Source organism: Trematomus bernacchii, unplaced genomic scaffold (assembly GCF_902827165.1).
Source record: "Trematomus bernacchii unplaced genomic scaffold, fTreBer1.1, whole genome shotgun sequence".
In the NCBI taxonomy this organism is placed as follows: Eukaryota; Metazoa; Chordata; class Actinopteri; order Perciformes; family Nototheniidae; genus Trematomus; species Trematomus bernacchii.
In genome coordinates this window covers 11369345-11388255 of record NW_022987739.1, presented here as the reverse complement: position 1 = coordinate 11388255, position 18911 = coordinate 11369345, and the positions used below count along the sequence as shown (strand labels likewise).

The 18911-nt window shown below is 39.4% G+C and overlaps 2 protein-coding genes across 3 annotated transcripts in view; one reads left to right on the top strand and one right to left on the bottom strand.

The window, feature by feature from the left end:
• The window catches only part of LOC117496030 (adhesion G-protein coupled receptor D2), an 83906-nt gene extending 74251 nt beyond the window's left edge, over positions 1-9655 (top strand). Inside the window, exon 26 of the mRNA XM_034147706.1 lies at positions 8918-9655. Within this exon, the coding sequence (XP_034003597.1) occupies positions 8918-9055 (138 nt within the window). The 3' untranslated portion in view covers positions 9056-9655. The remainder of the gene's footprint in view (positions 1-8917) is intronic.
• A 1659-nt stretch (positions 9656-11314) lies between these two features.
• Positions 11315-18911, bottom strand: part of nr5a2 (nuclear receptor subfamily 5, group A, member 2) — a 68343-nt gene continuing 60746 nt past the window's right edge. For both annotated transcript variants that reach the window (XM_034147984.1, XM_034147985.1), the window contains exon 7: positions 11315-13313. In XM_034147984.1, coding sequence (XP_034003875.1) covers positions 13066-13313 — 248 coding nt within the window. In that variant the 3' untranslated portion in view covers positions 11315-13065. The remainder of the gene's footprint in view (positions 13314-18911) is intronic.

The following is an 18911-nucleotide window of genomic DNA, read 5'->3' as shown; positions in this document are numbered from 1 at the left end:
ATTTTGGTCTATTTTGCTTCCATGTTTTCTTTCACTCTAATAGAAATAAAACTTCCAAGAAACACATATAAATGGTGTTCGTTTTACTACCATGTCTGAATTCATCTATTGATTTAAAGCTAATCTGCATTTAAACATAACATTTCCGGGGAAAATACTGACTTGTGAGGGGGGGGAAGTTGTGAGGTGATATGTTTTTTTGTTTTATCCTTTTCACCTGCAATGCCTTGGTAACTGCATGCAAATTAGCGCATTTTAATTAGGCCTAGTTAACGCCTAATTTGCATATCAATGTGGCGATTGTGATGACGTTATTAGATACACATTTTACTGTATTCACTTTAAGTGTCTCCCCTTAAGTACAGTACATTAGCCTGTATGCCCATGATAAATTGCCTTAGCTAGTGGCCTACCTTAGTTAACTATATTTGTTATTGTCTTTTAGCTAATTAGCTGTAAACTCATCCCCACTGGGGAGAGGAAGCCAAGAAAAGCCGGCATAACATGGGACAGTAAAGTGGGAGGTGCTGCTACCTGTCTGTCTGAAGTGACTGCCGATGTCCACACCGCTGTGCAGGAGACGTGGAGGGAGGGAGGGAGAGCTACGGAACTTCACAGTCTAATCTCCCGACCTGATATTTTGTATTCAATCAATATATTTTTGGAAAGGGAAACTGTGCGCAAACAGCAGTAGATATATATTCATTTATAAAAAATGTAAAAAAGGGGGGAAAAAGGGCACTTTCTCTGGAGGAAGAAAAAGGGCAGGGGCTCAAGCCCACTGTGATGTCTATGTGTGCACCTGGTCAGATGCAACTGCTTGGTGTTAGAGGAGCAATACTGCTGGGTGCAGGGTTCATATTACTTTGACATGTGAACTTACTTTTGCTTAACTGACAGTGGATCTAGGGTGGATAGGACTAAATGATGGTGACATAAAAAATTGGTGACACAATTATAGATTTTAAGTCACCCCTTTTTATTTAAGGTCACATTTTTTAAAAACTTGATAAATAAACAAAAAAGATTGTCGTTGTAGCTCAAAGCATAAAAATTAACAGAACTATACAGCTCCGTGCGGGATTTTCAGCACATTCCTTTTTTGCAGTTAGCCTGTAGACTGCACAGCTTAATTAAACTAAACTCAGTAAATATTAAGAATATATATATATTTGCCATATATACTGTATATATACTTAATATTTGCTGATATTTTTGTTTAATTAGTTTTATTCAACTGTCAGCAATTGAATGTCATGTGTTATTTTAAAGCAAAAATACTCGAGTAAATACACAATGAAGGCGGAATGCAACAATTTTAAACCTTTTGTTATATAAGTGTGTATGCACATGAAGCCCGGTCTGTGTGAAGCGTTGTCTCCTCCCTGCCCACCGCCCGACCTCGCTCGCCCGTGGCTGAGCCCGTATTGATCCGCCTGCTGCCCTGTGCTTTGGTGTTGAGCCTCAGGCTTCGCACTGCCTCACCTCACCTTACATCACTCAGCTCACATTAGACTGTGAGCTTGATATGCACTGTTAGCCTGGTACACTCCCAGAGAGAGAACTTGTCCAACGCCAGTTAACATGAGCTTTTGCTGTCAGTCTTGCATTTAGGTGCTGGAGGTTAATTCAACAATGTTGTGCCATCTATTATACATTGTTGTATTTGGAGATTGACAAATCGTTGCCTTGGTTACATAGAACACGTTCTTCATCGTCTCTATATGTCTTAAAAATAGTAACGGAATAGATAAAGTGTATTAATTACCAACTCAGGATAAAATCTTCCATTTGATTTTTTAGCAATAACATTTCACATGCATATGCTTTGCTCAATGGCACCTTAACTGTGGTTGTTTTACCCAGCAGATAGGGTTTGTCTCTCCCCTTACACTTTGTTCAGGGCTCATTCTTCTTTCATCAGCCATCATAATTTGTTGACATTGGCATGACACTTTTTTTATTCTCCATGGCCCTGGTATGCCACCTTCACCCTGTAAACTAGAGTGAGCCCTGTAGAGGCCAGCCAGCCCTGTAGAGGCCAGCCAGCGATTCAATTAAAAAACAAATTCTGAGGTACAGCCCTGATCCTGACACTACAGTACATCCCTGACTTTAAATGGCTAAGAGTGATTTCAAAGATTGAAAGTGACTTTTTGACATAAGGGGGTATGTTACTTAACACTAGTGGATATTGGCTACCTCCCTGGCAGCTGGTGGCTTTTTGTCTAACACAATTTAACATCAGCAGAAACAGCCCTGCCAAACATCTTATGCTGCGTTCACACCGGACGCGATGCGATGTTTGGGGGCGGCGCGATTACATGTAAAGTCAATGCAGAGACGCGGACGGACGCGAATTCGCTCCGACGGCGCGCATGAAGCGGTGGACGCGGCGCGAATCACGCGATTGAGGCGATTGAACGGTGCCGCGTTAAACGCAAGAGTTCAATTTTTTCAACTCGAGTGTCAAATTCACGTGACGCGTTCTCGCGGAAGCCAATCAGCGGTGAGGATCTCAGCCTGCCGTCACTGACGTTCAACCACACAACATCAGCCGTTAGCTGTTAGCAGTTAGCACACAGAGCTCACAGCTCCTCATATCTGTTCAGAAACTAGACAAAAGTTAAACAAGTACAAACCACAGACTGTCTGTGTCATGGCGAATACAGTCGCTGCTTTATTTATGTCTGTAGGCCGTTGTGGAATGAGCATATACAACGTTAGCTTAGCCTGGTCGACCCGATCTTCATTCAGAAAACAAGCATTTTAAAAGGTGTTTTGCCTGCCGTCTTGTCTGCAGACTTGTCAAAGCATTAATTCATGGTTGTTACTAACCGGTATCAGTATGTTGTTACTTCGGCATCATTTAGAAACGTGTATTACAATTGAATCACGGTAAAATATGTTCATTTGTTGTAGTTGTAGCTCCCGAGCCAGCGCGTCTTGTTTGAATGATGCGAGTAAACACAGCTGGCAGCCGCGGTGAAACTCCAGCGTTTAGAGCGATGCGATAGGAGCGATTAGAGCGAAGCGAATATTCGCATCGCGTCCGGTGTGAACGCAGCATTAGACCAAAATGAATGACCAAAAAAAGGTTTACCATCCGATATAACCCAAGTAGAAGTATTGCATGTATTTATTTATTACATCCCGTTCTACTATATACAAAATAAGAACCCTAGGGCTGGGCCATGGCCCTGTGGTGTGGATTGTAGCTGCAGTGTTCTTTACTACACTAGTACACACAGACCTGTTTTCTGTTATCTCCCGAACCAGACTGTACATTTTCGCAATTATCAAAATGCTGACATTATTAGAGGTAAGGGTAATAATAAGTGACTCAGGGCGTGGATCAGGCCTTATCAGGTCTAGTCAGTCTTTTTTTCTGTTCAACTCTTGACCTCCCTAAAACAAAGCCACAGCTCCAAACAGATACTGAGCGAAATGTCCCAAAGCTCGCTCCTTCACTCATAGCTGTGTTTAAGTCTGTGATGTTCATTTATGGGAGCCTTTACTATACTGTTATTGCAGCCTTTGGCAAAGGACCCAGCCTCTTAAGAGTCTTCAGTTTCTTATAAAAAACTGTTGCTGTCCTTAAGGATTAACAGCAGACTAAATAATCAGTTTCCCTTCACAGTGACAATCTAAGAGCAGCTGTTTGCATCTGAAGGCCTGCCAGCATTTGTCTGTGGTGCTCTGAAACAGAGAAGGAGAGACCGGAGGTATTAAGGGAGGGAAAGATGAAAGGAAAGATTATTTCTGTTTGATTCAGTCCTCTTAAGGGTTCTGATATTGATCTAACCGATAGACCTGCAGATGTATGTGTGCACACGCACAGATACTTACATCCATCTTTTGACACAACTACACACACAACTACACACACACACACGCACACACACACACACACACACACACACACACACACACACACACACACACACACACACACACACACACACACACACACACATACCATGTATACATCACTTCAGGGGACATTACATTGACTTGGAGACTTATCCTAACCTTAACCATAACCAACACATGCCTAACCCTAACCCTTACCCTTACCCTTACCCTAACCCTAAACCTAACCTAGTCTTCACCCTAAAATTAATGATTCCCCTCATGGGGACCTCCATTTTGTCCCCATGAGGGAGGCGAGTCCCCACACGTGACTGTGTAAACAGATTTCGGTCCCCACAAGTATAGTAATGCTAGGACACACACACACACGCATGCACGCACGCACACACACACACATTGTTTTTGTGAGATGTATAGAATGTACATTCAAGAATATACAGTATTTATTTGTTTACCAATATGTATGTAGCACTTCGCAGTCCATTTTTTATTATGACCACAAAAAAACACTGACGTTGAAGTTAAATAAAAACTCTAACATCAGGGCCAGTCTGCGCAAAGTGGATTTTGAAGTACTGTACATCACCTCCTTATTGCTTTATTAATGCTCAGAATGCCAAATATAGAATCTTTAAAATAGTACATTGTAATAGTAAGTTGTACAAAAAAAAGTAAATATAACTAAACACTTTTATAAAATGCCTTATTCAGTCTTTGTTGTTGTGAACCTTTTTACTTTAGTGCTAAACACTTGGTGTTAGGTTGCAGACTAAAACTTTCTGAGTACATGGCAGCGTGTGGGTGTCCTGATTTCCTATATGTAGCTCGCTTTTCTCTGCCAAAACACCTTTTACTGTTGAGTGCAGAAACATTTAATGTGGTTGAACAATAGTCTGCAGTCTTTTCTTGGAGACAAGAGAAGTGACAAATGTTCCTTCAGCACTTAAAACAGTTTCTTAGAAACTACGAGTATAACAGAATTGTTTAATTAGTTAGCATGAGTAGGATCAAAACAGCAAACTCAAAACAATCCACTTTTCTTTTTTCTATTGTTAATCCTCAACTAAGTACAAGTAGCTATACAGGGGCTGTGACATTAACAAATAAATGAATATAAATTACCCTTAATTGCAATGGCACGTAGCCACTCAAGCATTCACATTGTAGTAATATTTCATCAGTTCCCTAAACAAGGAAAAATCACCTATGTAGCTACTATATTTTCCATCCCCTTGTTGCTTTGGTTAAATATATATATTTGTTTTATTGTCTCTGCTTTTAAAATTCAGTCATTCCTTTTGGATTTTTTTTATGAGCAAACATTGTCAATACCAAGGTTTTTGCAGCCAAAGAACAGTGTGTAGAGATTCAGGTCAACGTGTACTAATATGACCACAGACCTCTTTCTTTGTCGTTCCCTTGGAGCACTCTTTTTGACACTGTCGAAGCAAAGGTCAAGATTCCACGTGTAGACAAGCATTCACCTCCGCCACTTGGCTGAGGTCAGGCAAGATGAATTCTTTGTGTCATCTCTCTATGTGCAAGGTTAATCTTTCCCTACAATAGAGCAAACACAGAAGAAAAGTGTGTGCCTGAAAATGTGTGTGTGTTTGTGTGTGTGTGTGTTTTTAAAAGACATTGGTGCAACCGTTTTAACAGGGCGACTCTGTTTGAATTAGATGTTCTAACCCCCCACTTGCTAAATGGATTTCTGAAGTGGCTGTAGTTGGAGGCTTTCAATCGGATGCAACCTTGAGTCCTTTTTTATGTGAGCTCTGTAGGATTTAAGTGCTGGTATAACATGAGCACGACTGAATGCATGCTCCTCATTTTTTTAAATTGAAAAATCTCCAAAGGCTCTCCCCATTGTGGAGGCAATTAATGGAATGCTGGCAGCGAGGTTCAGGTGCTTAAAAGTTGTATTTTTCTCTCTCTATCGCTCCCTTTTTAATGACTAATAAAGGATAATCATCGTGAAAAAAAAACATCATAATGCTGTAGGCTTCCTCTTTATGCACAATGATGTATAATGCATGCTTTGAAATGAAACGGCAGCGGCCTTCGAACCATTCCATCTCCAAACCTTAGTGTATTTGCTTTGCATGCCACAGTGAGTCTTTTGCATAACAATAGTGAGTGTTCCCATTAACAATGCTTGCCTATTAATTCGATCTTTACATTTTTAAAGTTTGTCCATCAGGCCGCCAAACAATGGGTCCCCCAGTTGCTTTTTGGTAGAAGTGATTAGAAAGTTGGCTAATTGCCTCTCTGAAGAGTTGGGCTGCTTCTTTTTAGCCTCCTTGTTCTTCACCTGTGAGCCTTTGCCAGATTTAAAACTCAAAAACAGATGAATAAACGAATTATTCATCAATAAAATCTTTCCTTTACTTGGTTTTGAGATTCTTTCCAAATTATAAAACCATAAACACCTAAAGTTTGCCATGTATATAAATGTTATGTTCATAAATGTTGTATGTGAAGGGACTACGGATGGAAACTAGCTCAAAGCTAAAATCTGGCTCATTTACATTTAAAAGCATTATTTTGTTTAAAATGTTCATTAATGTGCTCTGTCCCGGTTCAAATAAACGATTAAATGAAAAAAATGAAAAAAAGAGTTTGTTGATCCAACAGTTTACAAAATCTAAATAAAATGCCAGTGACCGTTTAGTGCTTATTTGTTTTGATAGTAGGACCAACCACTGCCAAAGTGCAGATATCGTTTTTTTGCACCCAGCTTTATGACCAAATCTGATTGAATGTTATACACTTTGCCAGTTTCAAAAAATCTTATTCTCAGTTTCCTTAAAGCTTTGAATTTCTCCCTGCTATGCCACTGCTTGTTTTGGTGATTTCATGTCCTAATGTTTTATTGAATTAATCGTAAGGTAATTTTTCATTATGACGGAAAAATACAGCAAAAATATAGAGCTGCTGTATACTGAGTTGAGAATAAATAGCCTGCTATACATTCAAATGTTTAACCTACAGTAGAATGATATAATAAACCCAGCCGTACAGAATGAGCAAACCTTGTGTTAAAACATGTGGTAGTTGATTGTAAAAAAGTTTTTAATAAGGAAGAATAGAAATTTGAATAAATAATGCATACAATGTTATAGTCTATTAAAGATGTCAGTGATTAATCCAGCATGTGGCGCTGGGCGGCTCATTTATTTAGACAGGTTCAGCTTTTCTCAGGCCTCCTAAGCCTCCGGTCCTGCCTGATAAAGGACTGAATACCAAACTTGCTTATTCTAGTGTTCAGTTGCACATTTTTCTTGCAATCTTGGAACACTTCCAAAAGCGTTTGTTTTTTCTTGTGCCCTCAATCTCTTTATCTTTGACTGCGCTTTGACAATGCACGGAAGCATACAAGCGCATCTCGGTAAACACGAGTGATGTGGTTCCAGAGTTTAAAAGCTTCTCATCACTCTGGCAGACACAACTTGCGGCTGTTTGTGTGACGGAAAGGAAAACTTGTTTAGAATCTGACAGCACTGCATATGTGTGCAAGAAAAACTGTGTGTTTGTGTTGCTTTTGGCAAGTTATTCATTTGTGTTTTTTTCTTTTTTTTTCTTCCTCTCTGTGTGGTTATCTTTTGAGTCGGTCGGTTTGGAGATGATGTCCACCTTCGGGGATGCGCATAGCATGCATTTCTGAGTATTTTCACCTGAGGCTGCACTTGTTAGAGTCTGTGGATAAATGTATATACATTATTTATACAAATTCAGGGCAAGTGAAAGCAGGTTTAACACATTTACAGACAGGAGGCCAGGCACTGCAAGCCAAGCTCCAAGTGAGGATTGCAACCCTGCACCGGGGATGGAGCTGGCCTCTTGCCAGGCTGTGACCAGCATCCTTAATGCTGCACAAGAACATTATCATCAACTCCTCAGCAATCGCATAATCCCTCATAAAATTTGCATCAGGAAGAAAAAAAAAACCTTTGAAAAACAATAGATTTTCAAAAGTTTGGTTATTAAAAGACACGTTTAGTCTGAAATCTTGAAAATGTAAAAAGCTGATGTATGTATTGGATATACGGAAACAACGTAAATTCATGAGAAACACTTTTTTTAAATGATTATTTCTGAAGAGCAGGGCAAATTGTATACATGTATTTATTGGGTAATACAAACAATCTGAACCATTAGACTGATGGAAACATAGATACATGCAGGCTGAATCCTTCAAAGGTATATGGTTACTGTATGCTGTATTTTAACATCTGAACAATTAGGCTACATTTTATGTTATTTGTCTTTCTTGTATTTTATACAAGAAAGACAAATAAATATGAGCAACTGATTCTGATCTTAAAAAAGTGAAGGTCTTAAGATCATTCAATAAAATCGAGCTAAAAATCACTCTATAATAGCAGAAGTATGTTTTAATAAATAATAAAGATCTAATTAGTATTAACACCAACATATATGCCCGTTGTGGGAGGGAGTCAAAAGTTGGCATTGCACAGTTTTTTTTAAGTTGTATTGCTTTTGTTATTAAATCATTTCCAGTAATAGACCTAAAGTCTTCAATTGCATTACTGATTAATGCTTGAAACATTAAATAATGGGTTGATTTTAAAATGTTATATAGATTTTGGGGAAATATCTTACTATTGCATTAATTCATGATTTGAAAAGACGTTTAATTAGTTAAATCTTCTAAGTGAGGCTGTTTGATAGCAAGCTTTAAATGAAATGTTCGGATGCAAACAGTCTTATCCTAGACTGAAACACTGGAACGTAAAGCAAGTGTAAAATAAGTTAAGGCGTATTTTAGTGTCTTTCAACAAATTACACATTTTTTAAGAGGAAGGTTTCATGTGACCAAATTTAAAAACTAAATGTGCTTTATTAACACCCAAAAATACCTATTAGTTACAGATACTCCATGCTGTAATTTAACTTTATACAGATAAACTGTTAAATGTACCTGCCTTTTCCTAAAATCTACCAGTGAATTGTATGACTTTGTTATTACGTTGTAAATAAATATATTTTATTGATGTCACTTGAATCCCTGTTTCCTATCCAGGAGCCTGGTTCCTCAGAGGGGGATGCCCTGCCGGCTGGTTGTAGTCTTCATGTTCCCATGGAGCTGGAGTTTACCGCCTCCTGTTTCCCCCGAAGTCCTGCGACTCAGAAAAGCTATGGCCTCGTCCAAGTGGACTGACCTGGCTGGTGACTGTGATTGAAGTTTCATTTTTTTGTATCAAAGCTGGTGAATTGTTTTCCTTGTATTATAGCTATTTTCTCACTTATGATCCCTGTAGAGATGCAGCCCATCTGTGTTTGTATCAGTGCATACTGTACCTTTGTACTGTTTGTAACTATTTTCAGTTTTCTAGGGCTTTTTTTGCTTTAAACATTGTTCTTTTTTTAAGATGCGTTGCATAATAATGTGAGCTAAAGGCCTCAATTATAACTTTAATCTAAAATGTGTCAATTAAAAGTTTATTGTTTTTTGCATTTCTTATGCTTGTATTATTTTTCATGGCTTCACTTGCTGCTTGTTAGAGTGTTACTGTATATCGTCCAGTAAAGTGTGCAGTAGAACTGCATTCAGATACATAAACTGAGTAATGGGCCCTATTTGTAACCAGTCAGTGTGAGATGTCAGTCAGATTGAGTCTTTATGATATGCCATTCCTTTTTCTCTCCCCTGCTTTCCTGTCACTCTACTCTCAAACTATTAAATAAAGTGGTATGAAAAAATGACAACAATAGGCACTTTCACACCAAGTACTTTGCCGTACTTAGTTCCCAGTACTTAGTTCATCAGAACTCTTTAGTTCTGATGAACTAAAGAGCAGATCGCGTTCACACCGGAATAAGTCCCTGAGGGAGGATTAGGCAAATGAAGCCGCTGACGTCACTTCTTCTTCTTCTGCTTTGAGTTTACTGGCAGGCCGCAAACAACTTCACGGCGTATACTGCCCCCCAAAGATCCCGGCCGGAAGTCCCTTCCGAGTAAATCGCCAGAACGCCGACACCTCCTCATCACTCCACCGATCCCACGTTTATTTTGTGTTGCCATAAGTTAGTCTCTCTCCGTTGGTGCGCTGGGCTAATGCTAATGCTAATAATGCTAATGCGAGGAAATAAAATGGTGGCTTCACAAAACTTTTCCGAGTTTTACGGGGCGTGGTTTGCAATTGGCCCAGCCAATCAGAAATTGGAACCTTTTTCTCCCATGAAAGTCCCTGCTCTCTAGCAGAGACTAAAAAGGGGTGAAAAGGTTCCCGAAAAAAATGATCTGTTTGGTGTGAACGCAACATCCCAGGAACTATCGGAACTATTTCTGGGAAAAGTATGGGAAAAGTACTCCGGTGTGAAAGCGCCTATTAGTGTGCGCAGAAAGCCAGAATCTAGAGTTATAAGCATAACAATTATTTATTTAAATATGAGTGAAAATTAAATTAGTCTCAGAGAGACACTCCCAATGACAGGGTCCATGATAGGGGCAGTCAGAATATCAGCATGGGGGGCACAAGTCATAGAAAAGCAGAAGGGAAATAGCATTTTGATCTATTATGAATCCATGTGTTGACAGCTTACGTGCATGTGAATGCTAATAAATAAATGAATATATTCCTTGTTTAAGCATTTCTCTAAAGAGTTAATCTTAAGTTACAGACTGGTCTGTTGTAAAGCAAACTTTAACATAGATACCTTCTGACAAAATGCATATATTTTTTTACTTTTACTAAATTTGATTTAGAAAAAGCCTGCTGTTGCGAATGGAGCGTTGACCAAATTAATGTGCATGTCTTATTGCCTGCATGTGGTGTAGAGCTCACCTGTATGTATGTAAAGCACATTTAAAGCAGCTGCAGAACCTCAACACAGGTTTTGAGAAAGGTGTTGATGAAAAGATTGTCTGATGAGGGTGTCAGAAAATAGATCAAGAGCATCAATTGCTTAATAACATGGGATTTTAAGTTAATTTTCTGTACAATAAACATGCCATTGAAAGATTTCAGATTGTTCTACGGACTAATTGATAAGATGTTGACAGGTAAACAAATAACCATAAGTCATTGTGGGAGGCAAGCGTTGGGACATTTTGAAAAAACAGTAACAACAACGGTACATGTGAAAAGTTCCACATGAAAATACTTTAGGGTGCCACTTTTTAAGAAAAGAAAGCCATTTTGGACACAGCACTAGAAGTCACAGCTCTAAGGGGGAAAGATGCCGTCTTTGGTATAAGAGCAAACCGGAAAAAACATTGATGCAGATTGAGGAAAAAAACTTCCAACATCTTTCACACCTACTGTCTTAAATGCAATATCCTTTTCCATGTTTTTGACTTGCATTAACATTTAAAGGACAACAAAAAATATGGTGATTTCTTTAGTTTTTTAAAGCCCACTATTTAGCTCCAGACCTGCATCTCTGAACTAATTATGGAAACAAAACGAGAACATGCTACAGAAAACAAATTTATTCTGGCATGGACACCTCACGCCATGTAACACAAAGATGGAAACCCAGACACGCAATAAATTATCTTCATTATTAAGCGTAACCAGTGACATACTGTACATCAAAAAGGTAAAAGCACTGTAAATAAAAAAGGAGAGGAAATCTACAAAAAAGGTTGTAAGTGAAACGAAACCCTTATACAGCAATGCTTAAAAAAACAAAAGTTTAAATGCCAGCAGACACAGATAGAAATTAATATCTTAAGTGTGATTCCTTCTTGATTTTAGTGTCTCACGACATAATTTAAGTACTGCTCAAAACAAATAACAAATAAACACTGTACACACACCAAAGAAAGCGAACCAGAGGATCTTTTTTTCATTTTGTTGATTTCATTTTTTAGGAAATCATTGCTTTGCAATTTATGCTTCATCACAGTTCTCTCCCATATGACCACATGAATGTAAACACCTGTTGAATTATTCTTTTTTTAATGTTTACATTAATACTTTATATATATATTTGTACATATTTTCATTCACATCTGCACGGTTAGCTAGCATGGTAATGAAATAAGGCAAGACTCACATAACTGTGACATCACAATTTTTTTCCCCATTATAATACTGATTATTAAGGTTTTTGTAATTTCCTCCTTCTGTTTTGCAGCAGGCTTTGGTCTTTCCGGACAAAGGCAGGGTCGATCCTTCTCCGTCTCAAGAATCACACTTTGTTTTGTTCCAGTTGTAATGAAATACTCAAAAAAGAGGGTGTTTTTTGCAGGAAAAAGGGGCTATAAATACACTTTTTTCAGCTTACATCATTAATTGAATTTATTTAACACTGGTCTTTCTGAGGTACATAGTTTAAGATGATTCAGGGAGGTGGAATAAGAAACGGGTACGACAATATGACCATGAGGAGCAAATGACTTCCATTACAAGAGAAAGAAAACTCATATTTTTTCTTCTTATTGGCCTATCTATCATTTTGTTCAATAAAGACTGTTTCTTTTTTAGACTTTTTTTTTTTTCAGTTCTTCCCTCTCAGTTAGATCAAGCTGCCGTGGCAGGCATCTTTTGTGAGTTTGAAAAACAGATGTGACAGTAAGTTAGAGTCTTTGGCCTGGTTGACTGGCTGTCCGTTCGTCTTTACAGTACCAACAACAGCTAAAAGCTGGTTTCAGTGAGAGAGCATCCGGAGGATCATCGACCAAAAAAGCCACCGCTCTAGTCACAAAGCTGTCCGTCTGAAGATGGGTGGTGTTTCTCAGGTTCCTGTCTTAGCACAAATGGCATCTCAAAATGTCACCAGTGCCAAAACATTTAAGGGTTGTTCATTCTTAAGTTTCAACCTGCCAGTTTTGATATTGTGTGCTCGTGCAGACAAAAGGATCCCATCTTGAGCCACGTTTGTTTCAAGTGTTTTTCTCTTCTTACTTTTAATATTGTCTTTGTGGTTGAGGAGAAGAGGCTCTTCTTTCAGACTTTTTTTAATAGAATAAAGGGATCCATATACTGTTAGTGTGTACACATTATTTGTCTCTGTGAATGAGTGTTTGTCCAGATCTGTACTCCAAGTTGTAACTTGGAAATCTAAATGAGCTTTATATAAACAAGAGTTGCTATGAGTCTCTGCTCTCCATCCTCCAGGTCATCACAACTTTGAGATGGAGGTTCAGTTATTTGGAGTTTGTGTGCAGCAGCAGAACTCAAGATGTTTGCACAGCTGCATTATGGGTAGTGCAGTCCTCTCCTAAGCTCTCTTGGCATGAAGCATTTCAATGAGCAGGTTGTTGCAGGGCACGTCCCCGTTCAGGTGTTTGTAGTAAAGGTATTCTTCGGCCTGCAGGCTGATGGCTCGGATCTCTGGCAGCCGGAGGAGCAGCTGGCCAAACTTGTCTGTTTGTTGAGGATAGTTACACATGACGTAGTCCAGCAGCGCTGCGTTGACCTGCTCCTGGACACTCTCCACGAGGTGAAAGTTCTCCAGGTTCTTGACATCTATCAAAAGAACGAGAAAATGGTTAGATTGGATGACACTTAATCAATCTGTGGGTGCTGTTTGATTATAAGAAGAAAGCAATAACACATAATAATGAAGCCTTAACATAATGATACAAATTCCAAAAGTGTCACACAGCAGCTGAATGAATTGAAGGCATAATGTGCCCACAGTACAGTACTATCAGTATGGTTAGAATATGAGCACATCTAGTCCTACAGTATATTAAGGCCAAGTGTTCCTGCTCACTTTTAATGTCTCAAATGATCTCAGATTTTTTTATGGCAGGAACTTTAACTCAGGAAATTGTACCACCGTATCCTCAAGGAAACAAATGAATGATCCATGATGCGCTATAAATATGATGTATTATTATTATCATGGTTCATATTTAAAAGACAAAAAGGTTCCAATCTTTGTTTGTCACTTCACTTCTTTTTTGTATAACTCTAAAGAGGACTTTATCATGCACTGCATGACGAAATACCCCTTCTATTATTCTCTGAATCGTCTCTTGAGACGACGATGTAGAGGGAACCAGGTAAAGGCAAACCTCATCCCGAGAGATGAATTCCCTAGGAGTCAATGAATTATGTAGGGCACAGTTACAGTCATATTAGCACCAGAGCAGCTCCTTAACCTAACGCCTTAACCATCCTTTTATATCATAACAAAACAGAATGCGTTTTCATTATTTGTGGAAAAATAATAAGCATTGATCTTAAAAACAGTAATCACTTAAACTGCAGGTTACATTTAGAACCCAGACATTCATATTGGTGGGAAGTCCTTTTTCACTATTAATTCCACGTGCAAAATACATTTTGCATCTTTCCAAAATCCTACCCTTACGCATAGCTATAAGCACTTTTCCTTGACAATAATAAGCTCACTTGGGGTTTGAGCAGATTATTGCAAGACAAGACCAAAATGTGCTAAATGGATAATGGTGGGCCTGAGCGCTGCGTGTACTTGTCATGATTATGAAGTGCAGGGTGGCAGAATATTTAATCAGATAGCAGCTCAGTTTGAGTGTGTGTGTGTGTGTGTGTGTGTGTGTGTGTGTGATCTTTTATTAATCTGCTTGACCCCAGGTTGAGTGTGTTCACAGTGAGCTAATGTAGAAAGACAGAGTCCCTGTGTTTAGTTGACACCTCTGGACCAATACACCCACTGCCGCACACTAAAATACACCATCTTTCACGCCAAATCTCTGCCTTTCTCTCACAGAAGCTCAAACACTAATCCATTGAAATATACTATTTCTCACACAGTACCCCCTTCCCACACTCACACATACCCCATCCACCCACCCAGAGCATTAGGAGGGAGGAGGGGGAGATAAATCAGCAGCTAATGAGGTCTAGAGAATGAGAAGCAGATCCTTCAAGGCACTTCCATCTATGATGCACTCTTCCATGCTATTACAATCTGTATGTGTGTGTGTCTGTGCGTGCTTGTGTTGCCTGTGTATGTGTGAGGTGGTGTGTAGCGTGTGCATGCTCACCCTGACCTCTGGGTGACACGTCGGGGGGCTAAATAAGGCCAAGAGGAGGGCAGGAAAGGGGGGAGGGGGCACAGCTTGTGACAAAAGAGGCTCCAAACAAACATGACATGTGCTTTTCCTGCTGCTAGTCAGCTGTCTGACCCCCTATCAGACTCCTGAACCGGCTTTCAAACCAGCGACACCTCCGAGAAGCATCGATATAGCCTTACATAAGCTAACCAGTGTGGGCTTTAGGCTTTGACACCAAGACAGCCTACGCAGGTCAACAAGAAAAACAACAGACTTGTTTTTATCAAAGCAAAGCAATGGAATAAAAAGGAGTTGCTGAGAATCTTTTTTTTTTACATTGTGATTGTTGGTGCTCAAAGAGTCCACAACCATCAGCTGCACTTCCTCGCACCTCCAATTTTTCAATTTGTTATATTTGATTCATTACACTATCTAGTGAGCTATATTTCCTGTCAAATGTATTTTCTAAATGCCGTTTCAGTGCTTTCTCCACACTACACAGAATAACATTCTGGTCGGGAAAAACTGAAAGTCTCTCTAAAAGTCAATTTAGTCTAAACTGAAATCAATAGAACATACCCCAATATGTGTACCTTTTTGATTTTTGCAAGGTTGTTTTAACCCAAAATACGAAGAAAATTACAAAAGACAACTCCACAGTTAGGCTCAAGCCAGATGCTGACTAATATAGGACTTTATGAAATACCATATCTGTTGGTTGGCAGAATACATTTTGCCACATAAAAAGGATGAAATTCAGAACGAACATGTCATGCTGCTAAAGAATCAATGATGTCGTGTTAACCTCTTCTGAGTTAATTCTGCACTAACATGACAAGGTGAGCCCAGAGCAAAAACATTGGGAGGTGTTGCCATGGTTCCTCTGATTTTATTTCTGTGTTTGTGTGTCTGCATGAGTGTTTAGGCATGTGGAGGGTATAGTTTGTTGGGTCTATGGGCGGATATTGGGGGGAAGGACTAGAGAGAATTAGTACCCAATGTCTCTGTCAAGCTAATTAGGGGAAAGTGTGGCAAAAAGACAGCATTTTAATTGCTAATTATTGCCAGAGCCCCTTTTGAAAAAATAATGAACAAGGGACTCCAAAAAAGGAAGTGAAAAAGCACAAATGACAATAGTTTGATATGTGCTCCTGTTTGTAAAAACTGAAAAATATCAGGTTGATGAGAAATCTTTTGTTAATGTTGCTGCTAATCAGAAAACAATTACCTATGATTCAAAGCCAGGAGAAGGATTGTTAATTAGGGGTAAGGGGTTAGGGGGAACTTAAAATAAACAATTGATCAATGATTCCCAGTGTCAGGTCGGAGCATTAAGTGTGCTAAGCGCTCCCTCCTCTTCCTCCAATGCCCCCCCTTTCATTCTTTCTCTCTCCATCTCATTGTTCAGTCACTGTGGGACTAATTATCAACTTTTTTTTCACATAAAACAGCCACAGTTCGTTGCTGCACCGCATCTGAATACTTAAATGGAAACCCTGAGGTCCCGTGGAATACATTGTTTCATTTGACGGCCGATCATGCTGAAGCCAGCGACCTAATGCAAAAGTACGCGCACACGCACGCACGCATGCACGCACGCACGCACGCACGCACGCACGCACGCACGCACACACACACACACACACACACACACACACACACATACACACACACTCATTCTCTCTATAACAGAGCCCCTGAAATCACTGCTGTGCTTTTTAATTAGACTAGATTTGCTCTGTGCTGTGGGTGTGTGTGTGTGTGTCCGCATGTGCTTTCACCGCCCCTTGCAATCCACCTGCTCCAGGGACACACAGATGCACCAACACACACACACACACACACACACACACACACACACACACACACACACACACACACACACACACACACACACACACACACACACACACACACACACACACACACACACACACACACACACACACACACACCATTTAGACACGCTGCAAATTCACTCATGCAAATATTCGCTCCATTGCCTCTTTCTCATATCAATGATGCTTAACGGGCAGGACACTAGTAACCTTTGATCAGAAACATGGCTTTTTGTCAGAGTTTACCATTCTGTGCAAAAGCATGCAGGCCTTACTTGGACTGTGGCTTTTAGAAGCTAAAGTGGTAGAGAAATACTGCAATATACAGTAAGTCCGCCTGTTAATAGATTCTAGCTGGGTAAAACCTGACCCTTCTATACATCATGATATAAGCCAAAATGTTTAAAACAGAAGCATAAAATACGGAAGAGGCTAAGAGTTAAGCTTTATTTGTTAAATTTCAATCGCCTCAACAACAACTTTGGTGAAGACCAAAATGTGTTCAGTCAGGGTGTTTTGGTCCCCACCCCCCTCTTCATAATAAGCAACCCGGTATCACGGCAAGACGTGAACATGTGACGATCTACCATGCTGGGAGACGTGAATATGTCACGGTTTCGTCCCTTCAAACGTGACAGTTACACGGTATTGTTAACATGGCCCAACCAGTGGAGAAATACCCGGAAGTGCCAAGCAAATGGTCTACCGCGCCTATTGGTCGGTTTTTATTGTCAAAATGAGATGTTTTTAATTTATTTTTTAATCGTCACACTTGATTTCGCCGATTTTCTTGTTTCCCTAGCTGGTCGACACCTCTTTTAGCAGAAACAAAGGCTACATTAATGTATTAAATCGATGTTAATCCATGTGTGTGGATCATAGACTGGTGTGGATGTGGAATTAACGGACGTGACGTTGTGCGATTGCGTTGCCAGGCAACGCAATTTACAAACTCTTCAACTACAACCCTAATTATATTTTAAAACATTTTAGAAGGCCTCACGAAATACTTTAATGTAAATTAAAATGTAAATGTGAAGGGATGTGTGTAATGTGATGATTGACATTATTCACCCACGGATCTATGGGTTGGGGGTATTGTTCCGCACGGACATTTTAGTTAACCGGACTTACTGTTGATGTGAAATCCGAAAAAATAAATAAAAATAAAATAATACTTTATTCCGAGTTTGCTTGCTTTTCTCTTTGGAGGTCATCACATAACGGCATTGTAATACACGGTTCGGCTGCATTAAATATTACATATCTGCCGTAGTTCTGTACAGGATATTGCTATATTATTTCACATGTTTTACTTATAATATCTGATTTGTAAAACATCACAGACAGAAAGGTATATCCGTCATTTTAACAGTAAGCTATTGCAATTCTGAATCCATCGATGTGTCTCCCATCACCCAAATCCCCTGACTATTCTCTCAACTCAGTATTTACATTCTTATATTCAAAGGAAATCAGTAATATCTTTAAAAACGACAAGTCCTTTTATATCAGCTGTGCACCGTTATGGTGTATAACTTATTTTTTTTTCGGATTTCAAATCTACAGTAAGTCCGGTTAACTAAAATGTCCGTGCGGAACAATACCCCCAACTCATAGATCCGTGGGTGAATAATGTCAATCATCACATTACACACATCCCTTCACATTTACATTTTAATTTACATTAAAGTATTTCGTGAGGCATTCTAAAATGTTTTTAAATATAATTAGGGTTGTAGTTGAAGAGTTTGTAAATTGCGTTGCTTGGCAACGCAATCGCACAACGTCACATCCGTTAATTCCACATCCACACCAGTCTATGATCCACACACATGGATTAACATCGATTTAATACATTAATGTAGCCTTTGTTTCTGCTAAAAGAGGTGTCGACCAGCTAGGGAAACAAGAAAATCGGCGAAATCAAGTGTGACGATTAAAAAATAAATTAAAAATATCTAATTTTGACAATAAAAACAGACCAATAGACGCGGTAGACCATTTGCTTGGCACTTCCGGGTATTTCTCCACTGGTTGGGCCATGTTAACAATACCGTGTAACTGTCACGTTTGAAGGAACGAAACCGTGACATATTCACGTCTCCCAGCATGGTAGATCGTCACATGTTCACGTCTTGCCGTGATACCGGGTTGATAATAAGACACTTCTATAAGGGCAACAGTTGGACATGGCAAAATAACACCAAGGCCTCTCACAGTACAATCTTAGTGCCCCAATC